At 33.5% G+C, this 20,227-nt stretch overlaps 1 protein-coding gene across 1 annotated transcript in view; it reads right to left on the reverse strand.

Moving 5' to 3' along the window:
• Positions 1-373: 373 nt before the first annotated feature.
• LOC125650360 (sorbitol dehydrogenase-like) overlaps positions 374-20,227 on the reverse strand; it is an 85,798-nt gene continuing 65,944 nt past the window's right edge. Inside the window, exon 9 of the mRNA XM_048878587.2 lies at positions 374-1,172. Within this exon, the coding sequence (XP_048734544.1) occupies positions 1,157-1,172 (16 nt within the window). The 3' untranslated portion in view covers positions 374-1,156. The remainder of the gene's footprint in view (positions 1,173-20,227) is intronic.

Here is a 20,227-nt window from a genome sequence, read left to right on the forward strand (position 1 = left end):
TCGACGATCCATACATGTATATGGTAATGATTACGTGGGTAGATGGTATTAAAAACCGGGTTGAATTAGTTTGCAACAAACATGTATTCATTGTCTATGATGAAAGCAATGTGAATTTCAAAAGAAATATAAGAGAAAAGATTCAGCGAAAAGTACATATTACAGAACAACTGCACGTTTCTTAACGGGGCATGGACACGATTTGAGCTGAAAAGTTTCAAATTTTGTTTTTCCATTTTGAATATTAAAATGCTTAACTAAGATATTTCTAATGGTCAGCAAAAAATTGAATGTCAGTTGTTGAGGTGTATGGGAGATACAGAGCTCACAAGTCTTTGTTATGTAAACAAGGCTCGTGCCTTGTTTCTGTTTACATAGGTTAAATAAACTACAAATGTAGTACAGGTTTCGTTTAAAGCAGATCTTTTATTCAATTTACAAGTCAATTCTGAACACAATTAAATTTAATAGTTTCAAGTGTTTAGCACATCTCATTTTGTTTTAAACATGCTATTTTCTATTGAACAATCTATATGTAAACAAAAACATGGCACGAGCCTTGTTTACATAACAAAAAATTGTGAGTACTATATCTCACTTGTAACTCAACAACTGATGTTCAAATTTTGGTTGACCGTTAGAAATATTTTAGTTAAGCATTGTAAACAATGAAAATTAAAAAAAAAAAAAAATTGAAAATGTCTAGCTCAAATCGTGTTCATGTCCCTTTAATGTACAAGTATATTCACAAAATGGTATGACAGCCTTAGAACGTTTAATAAAGATATTAGTAGTATCAGATGAAACTACAGGTTACAAATCGTTAGCAATAATTCACACTTCAGTTGACAATAGTTCCAATCGTTTGCAGGAGTGAGTTTCACTTCTCATTGGGTATGTGTTGTGTCATACAAATATAGAACAATAACGATCTCCTCATTTTCATTAAACAATAGAAAAACGGCGATCGGTTATGTCTGTGATAAAGTTGTAAACATCGTGGAGATATCAATTAATACAGTTAACCTTTAACCCTGAATTCAATTAATACAATAAAACGAAAATCATTGATAGAATTATATGTTCCTGAAGATAGTAGATATCATAATCTCAGTTGTACGTGTATTGACGATAAAGATGACGGAGGGCTGTCCAATTAACTCGCAGTTTTCCTAAAATACATATGATATAAAAATTGAGTTGATTTCTATTGATAAATCATATAACTAAATTGCACATCACTTAAACCCAGAATAATTCAATCATATTGCAAATGTTCTTAATAAATAAATAAATGATGTTAATCACGTAAATAATTAGGTTTTGTATTGACTTTGTTCACTGAAAAATAAACTGTGCCCTATTTGATGAATGTACAAATACTTAATCTGCTTGAGTTTGAGCACAGTAATAAAATGACATCATTTTATCCGCCTTTACACGATGGAGAGATGATATACGCAACGAAACATTCAATCATTTAAAGTAATATCCAATGAATGAAATTAATTGACAAACCTGTTACAAAATTGCAGAATACTAACTTTGGTTTATCCTCCATCATATGCCCATCTCACACCTAAGACACATCACAAACATCAGTACACACACATCTCATATACCAAGACACATCGCAAACATCAGCACACACACATCTCATATACCAAGACACATCGCAAACATCAGCACACACACACATCTCATATACCAAGACACATCGCAAACATCAGCACACACACACATCTCATATACCAAGACACATCGCAAACATCAGCACACACACATTTCATATACCAAGACACATCGCAAACATCAGCACACACACATCTCATATACCAAGACACATCACAAACATCAGCACACACACACATCTCATACCAAGACACATCACAAACATCAGCATACACACATCTCATACCAAGACACATCACAAACATCAGCATACAAACAGCTCATACGTCAGACACATCACAAACATCAGCATACAAACAGCTCATACGTCAGACACATCACAAACATCAGCATACAAACAGCTCATACGTCAGACACATATAAACATCAGCATACAAACAGCTCACACGTCAGACACATCACAAACATCAGCATACAAACAGCTCACACGTCAGACACATATAAACATCAGCATACACACATCTCATACCAAGACACATCACAAACATCAGCATACACATATCTCATACCAAGATATCACAAACATCAGCACACACATATCTCATACCAAGACACATCACAAACATCAGCATACAAACAGCCCATACGTCAGACACATCACAAACATCAGCATACAAACAGCTCATACGTCAGACACATCACAAACATCAGCATGCAAACAGCTCATACGTCAGACACATATAAACATCAGCATACAAACAGCTCAGACGTCAGACACATATAAACATCAGCATACAAACAGCTCACACGTCAGACACATCACAAACATCAGCATACAAACAGCTCACACGTCAGACACATATAAACATCAGCATACAAACAGCTCATACGTCAGACACATCACAAACATCAGCATGCAAACAGCTCATACGTCAGACACATATAAACATCAGCATACAAACAGCTCATACGTCAGACACATATCAACATCAGCATACAAACAGCTCACACGTCAGACACATCACAAACATCAGCATACAAACAGCCCACACGTCAGACACATATAAACATCAGCATACAAACAGCTCATACGTCAGACACATATAAACATCAGCATACAAACAGCTCATACGTCAGACACATCACAAACATCAGCACACACACAGCTCATACGTCAGACACATCACAGACATCAGCACACACACAGCTCATACGTCAGACACATATAAACATGAGATTAGGAGAGACATGTAGTTATGCAACTACTGTAGATCACTTACTTTTCGCGAGAGATTTAATTCCGCGTTAATTCGCGAGACCTGACATTCGCGAATTCAAATTTCTCACATTTATTTCTACTCTTGGCAAGTAAAAATTTACACATTACCAACTGTCACAAAAATATTTTGTAGCATACAAGAATGTACCGTAATATACATATGTACCAGAAAACGTTAAAAAATATCTCTATTGCCATATCTTTTACGTTTTCTTGACGAAGACGAGGGCGTTGATAGAACTTGAATTTATTTCTCTCTCGACTTCCTTATTAAGCACTTGATGAAAGGGAGAAGTTGGACCTCGTAATAATTATTCTCTTTAGAGAAAAAAAATTCAAAGTCGGTGTCGTCATTTTCGAAACTACATTTTATAAAGTTACGATAAAAAATAACAAACAATTACAGGTAAAATTATTTTAATAAAGTAAAAACTACTCATGTAATTACCACTAACAAACATGGGCATAAACAAGTACATGTAAGAACTACTCATGTAATTATCACTAGCAAACATGGGTATAAACAAGTCAACATATTACGTAAAATCGAAAACGGTACATACAATGTATGTGTGCTAAAATATTACGATCAAAAGCACGGGAGCGGATCTATTCGCGAAATATAAGTGAATTTAAACTGCATTCTTGCGAATCATTGAATTCGCGAATAAACACCAGACCCTACATACGCGAAATAAAATGCTCAGGAAAAATAAGTGATCTAAAGTATATGTTTGAAGTAAAGATTTTCTACAGACACTGGGGCCAGTTTCACAAAACTATCTTACGACTAAGATCTGTCTTAAGACCAAAATTTGTCATAATATCCATCATAGCTGTTTCACAAAACTGTCACATCTTAAGATAATCTTAAGATTGTTAGAAATCTTAAGACATCCAGATATTTGTCTTAAGTCTATACCGAACGATGCTTTGCTAAGAGGTATTCGGAGGGAACGTGGTTTGAGGGACTGAAACAATCTATTTGATTATCTGGAGGATGTGGACATCATTGATAAGCTTCGTATACTGCGACATGTAATCTTTATTATGAACTCAATCTTCGTTTAGAATATCCCACAGCTAACTTTTTTCCTACTTTCCCTGTTAAGCCTTGTCCATTTTTTCTTCATTTCTTCCCCTGACCGGACACAATCTGTTGAATTTACAGCATTTATTCTAGAAGTGACATCTCCTCAAGTTTCCTTCATAACATTGGAACTGTAGTTTTGTTTTACAAACAAATGTCTTTTATTTTCTCCACCTCGTCAAACAATACTGATATTTCAGCAACTGAAAAGTCTAGACATCGGTTCATAGATATCTTAAATCTTTTGACACCGATTTGTCCGAGTGCATGCACACGGAATTCGTAGCCGCCATGTGGTCACAAGTAAGCGTATTTGAATACCGTTCATTTATTGTTTGTAGACACAAAAGCAGTGATGGGTGAATCTATTTTTTCTGTTTTTATGTTTTGGTTAGTTGTCGTACTATTTCTTTTCATTTAGTTATTGGCTTTTTCACATAGGAAAGCCTTTGGTAGCAGGGGACAGTTTCGCACTATATTTTTGTGTCAACTTTTTAAAATAATGGAAATACCCCATATTTGAGGTGATATTACATGTGTAAAAATGTATACAATAATTTTAGGATGCACGTCAAATGTAGCTGAGTGCTTAATAAATATGTTGATATACAACATGTAGGTGTCACCATGATTCCTAGCATATAGGTGAGTGCAAATACGAAACTAAGACACGCAGTGAGTTGCTGAAGAAATTCCGGTGAAAACATACATGGTCCAGCAAAAGGTCTGTAGCTGAGAGGGAAGGTGGATGGCCCCATATGAAAGGTGGATTTTTGAGAAGGGCATATAGGGTTCTTGATTGTGCACAGTGTCTAAATCCCCATGTTTGGTACTGTGATGGTGTGTGTGTGTGGGGGGGGGGGGGTGCGGATTAGCCCAAATGAAAGAAAATCAAAGCAAAAAAGGGGCACCTGCTCAGAGCATGTTTTGTGCACCAGCACCATTATGTACATATTACATGTAATTTAGGGTCATAACTTATTAACTACACCAATATGAAGTACAAGTATTGACATAAAGGGGAAATATGATTTTTCATTAGTCTGTCATAATCTGACTTTGATGTATACCCCCTATCCACATGTTTCAAAACCAAAGAAACTGTCCCCTGCCACCTTTGCGCCCAGTATACATGTATAGTTGAATGCACGTACGCGTTTTGTTCGATTAATGCGACGTTCGTTATAAGTTTGCTTAAGTATTACCCGTGTCTTTGGTTTCCCCTACCCACCCACGCTCTCGTTTACGGAATACATTTTTGTATTCAGTACACATATATTATTTTGTTGAATAAAACAAGTGCGGCGTTGCTAACTTGTAATAAACGTATCAATCCTATTGTCCTTTTTCTTTATATTTCAAATTATTTAAGCAAATGTTTTATTTTCGGAGGAGAGGAATGGGGGGATATATATATATATATATATGCTCACCTATATATATATATATATATATATATATATATATATATATATATATATATATATCATACTTTGATAACGTGTTTCAATAAAAATATCATTCAATGTTTTCATTTTTGTATCACAATTTCTGAAATCAAATAGTACACAACCCGATTGTAACTTTTGAAATACAAAATAAAGTGTAAGTTCAAATGATTTAAAAAAGAAGTACAATGTATCAAATTTTATGAATATATTAAATGATTACAAATGCCTAAAATCGTAATATTTCAATTTCGTATTTATAGTTTTATATACTTCAATCTTTCATATACATGTAATATTTAAATTCATCCATGCAGTTAAAAGATTATTCAGGAAACGCGGTATTTTACAATGTGATGAGTATAACAACGTCCTATCTATCTTAAGATTTCTTGAAGTTAAGATAATTTTGTGAAACGGTACTGCCGTATCTTAAGATTGTAATAAGTCAGATCTTAAGACACTCTTACGATCTATCTTATGACAGATCTTAAGATAGTTTTGTGAAACCCGGCCCTGATCTGTGTACGATTTTGCTAAGACAGTTTTGATATGCACTGTGTACATAAGATTTTAAGTCTAATGAGACTGACATTCTTGGAATATGAAAAATATTTTGTACTCAAATATTTTGCTTTAGTTTTTCTTGGACTAAATTGGGAAGCTACTTGTTAATTAAAGTTTCAAGTTAATGATATAAGATTGTATTTAGTATACATATATTCAAAGATTATACTATCTATAACTTTCAGCGGAATATTGAAGTCAATGGTCATCAGCATATAGCTTACAAAAGTTAAACCTGTTCGGTGTTATCGCCTAACATTTCAGTCAATAAATTCTATAATGACGAGAGGTATGCCATATTCTTTGTGCTTTATGATTTGAAATATGCTACCGATGAATGAAAATGGCAATCTTCATATCTGAAGTGTGCATACCATATGCTTTCAAAGTGTAAATAACGATTTGATATATATTTTGTAACATTTAGACAAATATTAAATTTAAACTGTTCTCCGACGGGAAAATGTTCTTAAATTCTTGTCATATTCAAGCATCCCGTCTTTTGAAATATTCATTACTTTTTATGTAACCTAGATTAGATTATAATGAACAGGTGAAGATAACGAACAATGATCAATCTAACAACTCCTATAAGCAATACGAAATAGAGAGTTGTGCAATCACATACTCCTGGACACACCAGAGGTGGGATCAGGTGCCTAGGAGGAGTAAGCATCCCCCCTGTCGACCGGTCACACCCGCCGTGAACCCTATATCTTGATCAGGTAAATGGAGTTATCCATAGTCAAAATCAGTGTGCCAAGAATGGTCTACAATGGGTATGAAACACGTCAGACAGCATTTGACCCAATGATAGGTTGTTGGCAGACTAGATCGTTATAACGATCATAGAATTTGCGAAATGTTGACTTTAAACGAGGCTGTTGAAACCTCTGCAACATCTTATTTATACCTTTCCATCTCAGGCTCGGTGACATTATCAAAAGGAAAATTAAAAATTATACTAAAAGACAATTAAAGTATCTCAGGTAATATTTCATCAATGTCATTAACACCACATGAAACTCTCGTAAAATAATCATTTTTCCAAAAAAAAGAAAGTAAAGAGAAAGAGACTCCTTTGTTGGGGAATGCCTGTGAATGATAGGATATTTTTTAAAGTCTGTAAACAGTTTCCAACACACTTCGGAACTGTTAATGGTTGCATTTGTCTGTTCCACCCCTTTGCTGTATTAATTACTGTATATATCCCTATAGTAACATTGTACATTGACTTTTGTCCATGTTTTCGTTACTGAATGCTATTCTCCTATTTTAAAAAAGCTACATGTATATAAATGTGGAATTTTAATTTGCAGTCTGTATCTTTTTTAAAATTTAGATTCCATGAAAGTTTAAATAATCCAATAGTACTTTCATGTGTAGTGTTTTCATAAAGCAACACTATAAAGACAATATTCTTGTTTATCTTTACTGTAAAAATAGTATACATTATATATATATATATATATATATATATATATATATATATATATTATATTATATAAAAGTCTGAAGATTTTTTAAAATTATGTAAAACGTCTGAAGATTTTTTAAAAATGAAAGCGCTTACGTTTTACAACGTATTGTCATATTTTATTATATATATATATATATATATATATATATATATATATATATATATATATGATTACAAGTATTCTTAGGGAATAAGATATGTCTAAATTTAAACAGAATGGTTTTCATATCATTAGGTGAACACTGGTAGGCGATGTAGAATTTACGGAATGACGCCAGGGACATATGTTTATATTTTTTCAACTTGTACTTCTCGACCTTTTCCTAATGTTTTTCTTCAATTTACCACAAGATTTGAAGTTATATATGGGAAAATTTAAAAGTTCGGATTTCAACATTACTGTTAATTAATCAATCGAGTTGAATATTCTAATATCAAATTCGGCAATGCTATTATAAGATTTAGAAATCATCTTAAGGACGACATCTTCATGAACAAAATGTGTATCTAATATTTTCCCCATGATATTTAAAGTGTTAATCAAATGTTCAGACTATACAGAACCAAAGTATTAATTTTATTCTTTTACAAACCTCCAGCCCATTTATAGACTGTGCATTGTCTCCCTTTGTTTTGAATGCTTTTCTCTTCTCTTATTTTTTCCTTCCCTATTCAGACACTAAGCTTTATGTCACCGAAATAATTAGAAAGCTTTGCGGGAAGTAGAAATAGTCGCCAAACTCACAAAGCCTCCCCTATAAGATAATCTTTAAAACATTCAGATTGTATAATTACGAAAATGGCGGATTTATCAGGATTTACTGCACAGTGCACCCAAGGTGGGACTAATTCTGATGAGATCAGTTACATCAATGCTGATATGTTTTACATTTAATCCAAATTCTCCACATCAAAGGGTTACAGACGACGATAAACCCATGCAAGTCCAAAGCGATCAATCGTATCTTTACACTTTTACAAACACCCAGCCATTCATATGCGCAAAGCATGTCGGGTACAACATTTAAATTAGCTATTATGAATTGACTTTTTGAAATATCGCTAATATGTATGTCATTAAATCTATAAGAAGTGTTTGAAACGATACAAAGGAAAAGAGATAAGCGACTACCGACGCATTTATCATTGGTTTAAAAAGATAAAACTTTTAGAAGATGAAAATATTTGGAATTTTATGGGTAGTTTATAGAACAGGGTATTATACATTCGAATAACTCGTTGCATATATTAACATTAAAAGCGTTAGATTTTTTAATAATGTGATTAATGTTATCAATACAATGGAGATGTTATCATATATATCGAACGGATCACATGATAACATCAGCTAAAGACTTAAATCAAGGAAGATGTCCCTCAACATCAAAGGCATCCGTTTCAAATTTCCACATATATATATACAGACCAAATAATTCAAAACTAAATATAGAACAACCTCTTCGAAGTCATCTTACAACCAAAAAAGCTATTTCCAGCCTCTTTTTAGTATCAGTCACTGTGACATTCATGCACTTTCCACAAAAATATCACGAGTCCCCGCCTTGTACAGGCCACTTGCTGTTATGTCTCATCGACAACATGGCCAAAGAGCATAAACTTTAATCCACAGTTTTCTCAATCCTACTGGATCACACAAACCATATTTCTTTAAAGTAGAGATATGTTGGTTTCGCTGTGTTTACATCACATGCACGTGTATCAATGTTAAATGCACGTGTGATTCCTGAAAACCAAAAGTTGCACAACTGAAAGTCTGATTTGGTATATATAACAGTCATGGTTTAATATTTTTTTCATTATTTTTTTTTGGGGGGGGGGGGCAAATTTCTTATGCTTATAATCTAAAACATTCAAAAAGCCATTAAATATTTAATGGATTACTGATACATTTAAGGTGAAAACAAACAGCCATGCTATACTGTAGTTTAATACTGCAGAAATATCCATGACGCTGTATGCGTTTATGAAATTACTGAAATATTGAAGCCTAGTGAACTTTCACTGAGAAATTCCGTTGGTGACGAATATAAGATTTTTTCTTCTTTATGATGAAATTCTAATGATGATGATAATATTGATAACGATAACAATGAATTACTAGTACATGTACGGTGTTTTTTTTTTGGTTTTTTTTTTTTTTTTTTTTTTTTTTTTTTTTTGCGTATCAATATGTGCATAACAATAAGGAATACCCAGAATTCCACACACCAGTTCCAGTTATTACATGTACGTCATCTGTGACTCATGTCACCTAGATGTTTCGATCGGTCTTTTTTAGAAGACACCATTCTTATGTCATAAAAAGATTCTAACTTATGAATTGAAAAGTCCAAACTATTTTACGGGCATGATTTATTTTTCACCATTGAAAGTGCATTAAGTTGCAAGTACAATGATCTGCAAAAAAGCAAGGACCTTGTATGAAAGAAGGGCATAAAATACAAAACAAAATCATACCTCTTTAAAGATTAGAATATTTCAGAATTCTGATCTCTACCTATCTTAGAAATCTTAGAATTAGAATCATCCCTGTACAAGCTATCTTAGAATTAGAATCATCCCTGTACACTCTATCTTAGAATTACGATATTTCTCTGTACACCATTGTCTTAGAAGTACAGCATTCCCCTGTACAGCATTATTTTAGTATTTCAATCATCCATGTATAATATTATCTTAGAATTATACAATCTCCCTATACAGTCTGATCATAGAAATGCGATATTTCTCTGTACAGTATTATCTTAGAATTACAGTTTTCTGTAGAATTACAAAATTTCTCTGTACAGTCTGATCTTAGAATTACGATATTTGCCTATACAGAATTATGATAGAATTAGGATATTTTCCTATACAGAATTATTTTTAGAATTACAATATTTCCCTATACAGTATTATCTTATAATTACAATCATCCCTGAAAAGAATTATCTCAGTATTACGATATTTCCTATACAGAATTATCTTAGAATTACGATACTTCCTTATACAGAATTATCTTAGAATTACAAAATAAATTCTATATAATTATAAAATTTCTCTGTACAGAATTATCTTAGAATTACGATATTTCCCTGTAGTTTTATCTTAGAATTGCGATATCTCTCTCCTACCAAAGACTATCTTTCGATTATTTCCCTTGTAACTTTTAAAGTTTTATTCTAGAATCTCAGAATCACGATCTTTCCCCTGTTACGTTTATATTGGAGTCAAAAATTCAGACTATTCTCCTATATTCACGATTTCAGAATTTTCTTGTAAGTCTTGACCAGCGTAAAACTGTACATTACTCGGCAACATAGATTGAGACGATATATTCATTGACTTGATTTGAAATAAAATAAAACTCTGCCTAATTTATTACGTCAAAGCTTTATATAGTCTATATTCTAGTGGTCTAAACTCGAACCCTTTAGTAAGACGGGCAATTTTGAGGATTTACCAGTGAAAAAGTGGCAATCAAATGATTTTATAACAATGACATTGCACTCCAATATATATGCCATAAAGCCTTTAAAGATGTAACAATGTTCAATTACTGCTAAGATAATTAAAAATCAATTTATTTGTGGTGCGAGTTCTCATGATGAACCTTTACTTTGATGAGTTTGTAAGGTGATATGGGTTTCTGACGCAATGTAATGACCTACAAAAGTATTGCTACCAGACATAGATTCAAACAATTACCGTTTCCTTCAATTGACATTCACAAACAAAAATTCATTTGTTTAAGCGTCCATAAGAAATTAATCATGAAAATAGCAAAGAAACTCAGAAAATGGTTCACTCCTTGATAGTTCCGATAAGACATTTGCAAAGAGAGAAAACATTTGGATAAAAAAAATACAAGAACCTAATTTATTTTATGTCTTATCGGTCCATAACGTTAAGAAAACAGTCTGATTAGGCTATTTATCCAACTTCTATCTTCGCGGACCGTTCCAGGCATATTTCTCAAGTCTTTGATGTGAATTGTGAACAAGTATTCTGCTGCAGAACTCTTAGAGAGTTAATCACCTGCATTCAGAAAATTGAAGTCCTTTCGATCGATTTCTCTCGCAGATGTCGGCGTTATCTCTCGTCTGCTTTGGACCGCGCTTACGTAATGAACTGCAATCGTTTGCAGCAAAAGAAGCATTATTATGACTGTTCCTAGAAATAATATTTTTGATAGAATAATTGTTGATTTAAGTGATTTCGAACGAAAAGAAAATTAGATTTTCACAATTGAGATTATCCAATCAGATCGCTACAAAGACTGCGTATCTGAGTCGAGGTTTTGTTGAGCACATCTCCAAGGCATGTACCAAATGAATCATATATGTAAATCACTTCTTTGATGCAGCAGGACTACAACATTTAAATTAAACTTCGTTTCCTATTCATCTTTAATAAAAGATAACATTTGCATTCGATGCAAATAAACTGCGTGCAATTGTTACAGAATTGCAACAGTCAAACCATCTCATGAATATGCTTCTTTTATGATAGGCGTGAATGTTATTGCAAATTGATTGAATTTACAAATTCGACATCTTTTTCCTGTCGTACCATTTCAGAAAAAAATAAGCTATATAAACCAACAGCAATTACTGCTGTGTCCGTTTTAGAAACAAAGCAATATATCCGAATAAGCATAGACAAGATAGATAATAGGAATGCTCCAACCAATGGACACGTCATAAATGTGTTGTGTTGGCATTGATATTTAAATGAAAATGTTGTGGAAATCTGTGAAATCGTTACACCAGATTCCTTAATTGCTAAAACGCATATCTGTTGCGAATTTTCTCCAAAGAATCCGCCATCATAAAGATGGATCTCCTTATGATAACAAATTTGTCCTGCCCTAGAAATCCCTCCCCCTTTATTTCGTATACTTAGTGATTGATTCCCAATGTGAAAAAAAAAATAATGAAAACAAAGCACACACCCCCCCCCCCTAAAAAAACCTGTGATAAAAGTTTCTTTCTGCTGACTCTTCACGTACCCACTGACCTTATTGATTTCGGTCTTTCCGATCATCCATCTTACAACAACAGCTCAGTTTTCATCTTATGTATCACTAAAGAAAACGTCAATTTGTATATTCCAACGGAATAATAGCATAATACCTAAACCCCAATTTTCATAATCTTGTTCCACGTGGATGAAATTTTTGAACTGTTTCCTTAAAGACAAATACATGACAAGTCAAGATGTAAATCAATTTCACGTTTTCAGTGTTTGATTGAAAAGAACGTTTAAATTGAATGTACACCAGGCTATGGAAATGCTTTATAAATTGAAGATGAATAAACGTCGTTTCTTTTGAAAAGTGCATCACAAATGAATAAATTTGATATCAATCTTTTAAATTTTGCTGTCTATTGGGTTAGTTCATCGGATTAAGCCATACCATTAACTGTCGAACTGTAAATTGAGTTCCGCAGGGTTTGATTTTTTTTTCCATCGACATTACATAAACATTAAAAATTTGCAACTAGTTTGCTAACTATGGTAAATTTCTACAGTTACCAGCTCCAAATAATTCCACTACCATTTTTTGTGTGTACATAGTATCCGTCCTTAAATATGCTCTTAAACTTCTGAGAGCAGGACAACATTATACATGTAATTGATAACCAAGGCAAATTGCAGTCACCTCCCAGAAATGGGCATGCGTATCTAATCACCTCCGTAAATACTGAAGCCCATTTAGGACCTTTTGTGGTAACGTTAAAAATATTTCGGATTTAAATCTGAGAAAACGAAACAACTATTGACAAGCCCGTATGCTGGAAAATGCCATCAGATGAAGGCGTATAAAATAACAAGATGGATAATTTAGTAAATGTTTATACGTTATTACAGTGTCAAGTTCATTAAGGTCCGAAACAACAATCATATAATTCGTTATCACAATTTTGCAATTTAATAAAATCATAACTCTAAAAGGACAAGTTCTTAATGCACTAGATGCAAAAACAGTCATTTCTGATCGTAAGAATTCTTCAACTTCACTGATCTTTAGTACTGTACTTTCCAAGTTACGTGTAACTACATTTAGGCACGAAAATAGATATCTATTTCTTTCCTAAATGAATCCGACTAAGAAAGATTGCAATTTTCATCTCTGGTTTACACCTTCCTTAATAGCTCATAAAAATTCTCAGCTTTTCTAATTCTTTTGATGGACCAAGAAAATGGCAGGGAACTAACGTATTTGTGACGTCGTACACAGTAAATTCATGTTTAATTACGAATCTCTATAATTAGATTTATATCTATTATCTCAACTATAGAAAAATGCATTTATACAGATATTTTATTTATATTCATGTAGTTTTGAATTATAAGAAGAATTAGGCTATCAGAATTCACTATTCTTTCTTTTGACGGACTCCTTATCTTTTCAAATTCAATTTTAAAACCTGTTATAACGAATTTGGGAAATTTGTGACGTGCGTAAAGATTCCTTAACAGTAAGAAATCAGTAATAGCAAAATCCTCCATTTTTGTAGTAGTATTGAATGGTAATAATGTAAGCTTGAACTGATAAATTCTATCCATGTAGTTAACGAAAAACGCCCCCTTTTAAGATATGGAAGTTTGGTGGGGGTAATGGGGAAAGGAAGTTGTTCTAACACCAACACCCCTTCCCCCCAGATTTAGGATTTGGAAGTCTGGGCAAAATAATATTTTCATTTCTTGTTTTCTTGTTCATTGCCTTACAAGCATTTTAGAATTGTGAAGTCAACCTTACTATTAGCCCCAACCCCTTGAAAAACGCGTCTGACAAGAGAGTACAGTAAACACTAGCGAAAAAATGTATATACCGCAATGGATAAGTTAATCTCATCATCATGAATATATATTAAGCCATTTTCATTATGATAAATATTTCTAATTATGTGTATTGCCTTGATATTGGATTTATACCGAGCGAAGCTCGGGGGCTCGTCATCGAAGCAAGGCTCTAAAGGTAACACTTATGTAAAAGAAAAAATGAGAAAATCAGCTAATGAATGGAGATAATCTCTACATACATTAACTGAAAATTTTGTGATCCATATGGGCGCCACCATTAATTTTGAATGCCAAAAATACAAGACTGACGTGCAGTTTGTAATCAAACACCGAGTTTGTTAAAAATAAATGGTATAATTATCAATGTCACTGTTTTTAGCGAATCATAAAATAGAAAAACAGTAATATGACTACATAGATGAATGAGTTCATGAGTTTCTTTAAATAAAAATATACGATATATTTACTCTTACTGCTTTAGCACTTTCTATTTGTTGGTTAGTTTTGTTTAGTTTTAAAAGTTTTTATTTTTAAATTGTAAACGGGGTGTATTGTTGTTTATAATTGTTTGATTTGAAGGCTAAATGTGACGTCACCATGCACGGTTTACTTTGGCTAGCGTTATATTTCCCGCGGTAAAGGAATAGGCGGATCCTGTAGTTATCCTCATATATCCCCTTTAATATTTAGATAATCAATAGTTAGACGTTTCTGGGCGTTTAGTACAAGGGAAATTTCATAAATAAAACATATTGTTTTTTAAAGTGAATTCTAATTTCCCGTACTTAATCGAATTTTGAACGCCAATGACCTATCATGCTTCGCTCGCTCCAACGATCACACCGTATATATTAAAATGTACATGTAGTGACCTTTTATCCCAGTACAAGATTTATCTACATGTATGTAGGTTCAGCCTGTTGCCTAATCCCATTGTGTTACACATAATAAAATGTGTTTAGATAGCAGTCTGTTTCCACAGTATATTGCGTCATAAACAAGACAAACTAACACAACAATATACCTACGGAGATAAGGCTGAGTGCAAAACAAAATTTAAATGTAACTGAATCGTAAACAGACCAAGGGAAGGAGGTCTCTGTCTCTCTGTCCGCAACATGATCATGAGGCTCGGTAATACCGAGCAAAGCTCGGAGGGGCCCGTCCGCAAAGCAAGCTCTAAAATCAGCAAATGAATAGAGATAATCTCTATATAAATTGTACGTTTACTGAAAATTAGGTGATCCATATGGGCGCCGCCATTTTGTTTTGTCCATTAGTTGCTTCTACAGTTATTCGTGTTTTAATTTTGAAAGCCAACAATACAAGACGGACGTGCAATTTGTAATTCAAACACACGGTTTGTAAAAAATGAATGGTATTATTATTAGTGTTACAGTTTTTAGTCAATCATCAGAGGGGAAAAGAGTTGTACGACTAAATAGATGAATGAGTTCATGAGTCTCATTAAATAAAAACATGCGATATATTTACTCTTACTTTTTTACTACTTTGAATTTGTTGGCCAATTTTGTGTAGTTTTAACTGGCTTTTAAATTGCAAACGGGATAAATTGTTGTTGTTTATAATTGTTTGGTTTGAAAAAGAGAGAAAAGGTCGAGTCTAAATGTGACATCACAATTCACAGGTTAAGTTAACTGGCGTTATATTACCACATATATATATATGTATATATATATATATATATATATATATGTGTGTGTGTGTGTGTGTGTGTGTGTGTGTGTGTGTGTGTGTGTGTGTGTGTGTGTGTGTGTGTGTATATATATATATATATATATATATATGAATAGGCGGATCCTGTAGTTATCCTCATATATCCCCCTTTAATATTTAAATGTTACTGGGTGTTTAGCGCAAGGTGAATTTCATAAATAATATATATTTTAAAGTGAATTCATATTTACCGTACCTAATCGAATTATGAGCGCCAATGACCATTTCATGCTTCACACCGTATATAAACATATCATTTTGATTATTCATACCGCTCGACAGGGGATGCTTACTCCTCCTAAGCACCTGATCCCACCTCTTGTATATCCAGGGGTCCGTGTTTGCCCAACTTTCTATTTTGTATTGCTTATAAGAGTAATAAGATTGATCACTGTTCGTTATCTTCACCTTTAATCTATCAATAACGATCATTTTTATTCATCTATCGATAAATCCCAGTGAACTTGAAATAAAAGACACCACAGAGTCTTCCACATCTGCTTCATACTTAGATATTCTATTGAAAATAGATGCTAACGGCAAACTAACAACTCAATTTTATGACAAACGAGATGATTTCAGCTTCTCTATCGTCAACTTCCCATATTCATTTAACAATATTCCATTATCACCTGTATATGGTGTTTATATATCTCTCAACTGATTCTATACGCAAGAGCTTGTTCTGTGTATGATGACTCTTTAACTATAGGTAAGCTACTTACAAACAGGTTGATGTTACAAAGTTTTCAACATTCTCGCTTAAAATCAGCATTTCGCAAATTCTACGGTCATTATAATCATCTAGTTTGCCAATACTACCTGTCATTGGGTCAAATGCCTATTGTTAGGCCGTTCTTGGAACACTGATTCTGACTAGAGATTACTCCGTTTATCTGATCAAAATATAGGTCTCACGATGAAATCCGGAAACAGGGGGGTGAAAATTCTATACCAGGGCGGTTTTTCCGCCCAAGGGAAACTCTATACTGACTTTCTTCATAGGCGGAAATTATATGCTGTGCCTAGGAGGAGTGAGCATCCCCTGTTGACCGGCCATGAGCTCTATATCTTGATGAGGTAAACGGAGTAATCTGTATTCAAAATAAGTGTGCCAAGAACGGTCGAACAATCGATATGAAACACGTCAGACAGCATTTGACCCAATGATAAGTTGTATTGGCAAACTAGATCGTTACAACGACCATAGAATTTGCGAAATCCTGACTTTAAACGAGACTGTCGAAACCTCATTACCATCAACTTGTTTGTCAGTAGCTTGACTCGATTTAAAAACTGACCATACGCAGAACAAGCTCTTGCGTATCGAATCAGTTGAGATGTAAACACCATATGCAAGTGATAATGGAAATATTCCTACATAAATATGGGAAGTTGACGATGGATCACCTAAAGTCATCCCGTCTGTGATAAAGTTGAGTTGTTAGTTTGCCGTTAATGTTTACTTTCAATGTATATGTAGTCGCACAGTACGTTTGAAGTTTCTCCTTCACAGCTGTTAATATTTTTGTTAGGAGCAAAGTTAAGGGCTTGGTAGAACATTTACTGAATGTATCTTTGTAAGATTTTATGAAGCTTGGGAATCCAGTATAGGTATGGTAACTCATATTCATTCGACCCAGTGACTGAGATATTAAATGTGTCTAAAACTGGAGCATGGTTTTGAAGAATTTCGTCTTTTGAAAGGGCATAAGTATAAAGTATAAGTACAATTACCAAAAGTGGAATTAATGCCACGTTCGATTAAAATACAGTCGTAATAATGAGCCTTGCAAAGACAATGTTGTTACAAGCTTTTTCAGCTGGAACAAAAACACATTCCGCATGTAGCTTATCTAATACTCTTTTATCACTTCTGGTTTACTAAACACAGAAGGATAGATGGTACGTACTTTTGTTTCAATATTTCTAATGCGGGATTTTAATATCGGCAATTGAAAGACCGAGGTTCTCTGTATTTAGGACCTTTCAGAATAAGTGATTTGAGATCCATTTTGAACTATATCAACATCACCAGTAATGACATGTCCAGCTGGACTATAGTTGAAAGAAGACGAAGAACACATAGGTGGATTAAGTATAAGATGGTCTATATCTAGGCACTGCAAAGTTTGTTTATAATTAAAAACTTTAGATGCAATAGTAGAAGTATATTTGTAGGAAATACATGATGTAGACTTGAACTTGAAATAAGTCGAAATACACGACTGAACTCTTTTATTACGTATTTTGATAAATCATTTCAATCGAAATTTGGGTGAGAGATTATATCATGTTATATCCTGACCTGAGCAAGATATTCAGGGTCAAAGGTCAAATAATTGCATACTTTTCTTTCTTTTATATATCATATGTATATACTGGGATTATTCTCCAAAATACGAAGTTCATATTGCATGGGTAGATTCTCCGACTAACATACTAAAAGAGATCATATTTAAATCATTTAATTTTACTAATAATTTTTTGTGTGCTTTCATAGTTTTTTATACGTGCATTCAAGCTAAGGTCAGGTTTAGTTCGATTCAAATGAGAATTTAGAATATATATCTTGCATGGACAACGCATGGGTTATTTTGCTGACAAAACATTGGACATTATTTTCTCTCGGACTTTCATTAGTTTAATTGTATCACGTACCCGTCGTATATATCACTATGTCCTGCGGGTAACAGTCAGCAATATGGCCGAAACAGAAACCTTGTTTCTACCCACCCCCCTCCCCCCCTCTTATTTCATGCTGATCCCTGTCGTATGCCTCATCAACTGTAACGGAATGTTAGCGTAGCGGCCCTTTGTGTGACGTCGAATTTGTTATACTTCAAAAGGAAACAAAAATGCCGCGAATATTTTTAAAGATTATTTGACGGCAAAGGACGGGTTGCACATTTTGAAGAAATTAACTCTGTGGAATTAAACGAAACGTTGGGACACTGAGACTTTTGCATGTATTTACGTAGAGAGGATGGATTACAGAGTGAATTCGCTGGAGATAATTCGGTCATGGAAATAAACAGGTTTTTAAAGTCACCTTCTTTCAACAGATAACTTGATATCTTGAAAGACTCTTCGTTTACTGACAGTAACACATCAAGCCAAAAGAAATGGGGAAGGGGGACGTCATCACTATTTTTATCCCGGACACTGACATGAAAGCATTGTATACGGTTCCAGTGTGCACCTAGCTATTGTTACCACTAAAATTTATAAATTTCAGTTTTTAAAACTGTTTGTAGACACAAATACTATAGAAGTGTCGTTTTAGTTGACAAAATGCCTGGTAAATACAGTAATGTTGAATTCGATACCTTTATTGTTTACAGAATAAATACATGTCGTTACATTCAATATCGTGATTATCGACTGTTCTTGTACATATGTAAACATCTTATCACATAATGGTCCTCGGGAAAAATAAATCACTAATTAGGTTTGTATCTGACCGTCTACGAATCTATCCGGACATCTCACTCGTTTTCAACACGATAAAGGCTAAAACTTGACCTTTGAAATTGTTCACAACAAATTAAAATAAACAAATCCGTAGACACTTTTTAAAATAAAAAATATTGTGATATAAATGAAAACATTATATGATGCAAACGAAATATTTTACTAAATAACTAGAAAACATAAATTACAAATGACAAATTATGTAATACAAATGAAAAATATACATTACAAATGACAAATTATACAATACAAATGGAAAGTACACGATACCAATGCACAATCATACAATACAAATAGAAAAGATCAAATATTGCAACATTTGGCATGCAGTAGAATAGATGAAAAAGTGAAGATAACGAACAGTGATCAATCTTATAACTCCTATAACGAATACAGAATTAAGAGTTTTATAAACACGGACCCTTGGATATACCAGAGGTGGGATTAGTTGCCTAGGAGGAGTAAGCACCCCCTGTTGAGTGGTCATACCCGCCGTGAGCACCATATCTTGATCAGGTTAATGGAGTAATCCGTAGTCAAAATCAGTGTGTATAGAACAGCCTAAGAATGGCTATGAATCACGTCAGACAGCATTTGACCCAATGCCAGGATGTATTGACAAACTAGCTCGTTACAACGACAATAGAATATGCGAAATCCTGACTTTAAAGAGACTGTCGAAACCCCTGTATTATCAACTTGTTTATCAT

This window comes from Ostrea edulis, chromosome 5 (genome assembly GCF_947568905.1).
Source record: "Ostrea edulis chromosome 5, xbOstEdul1.1, whole genome shotgun sequence".
NCBI lineage: Eukaryota > Metazoa > Mollusca > Bivalvia > Ostreida > Ostreidae > Ostrea > Ostrea edulis.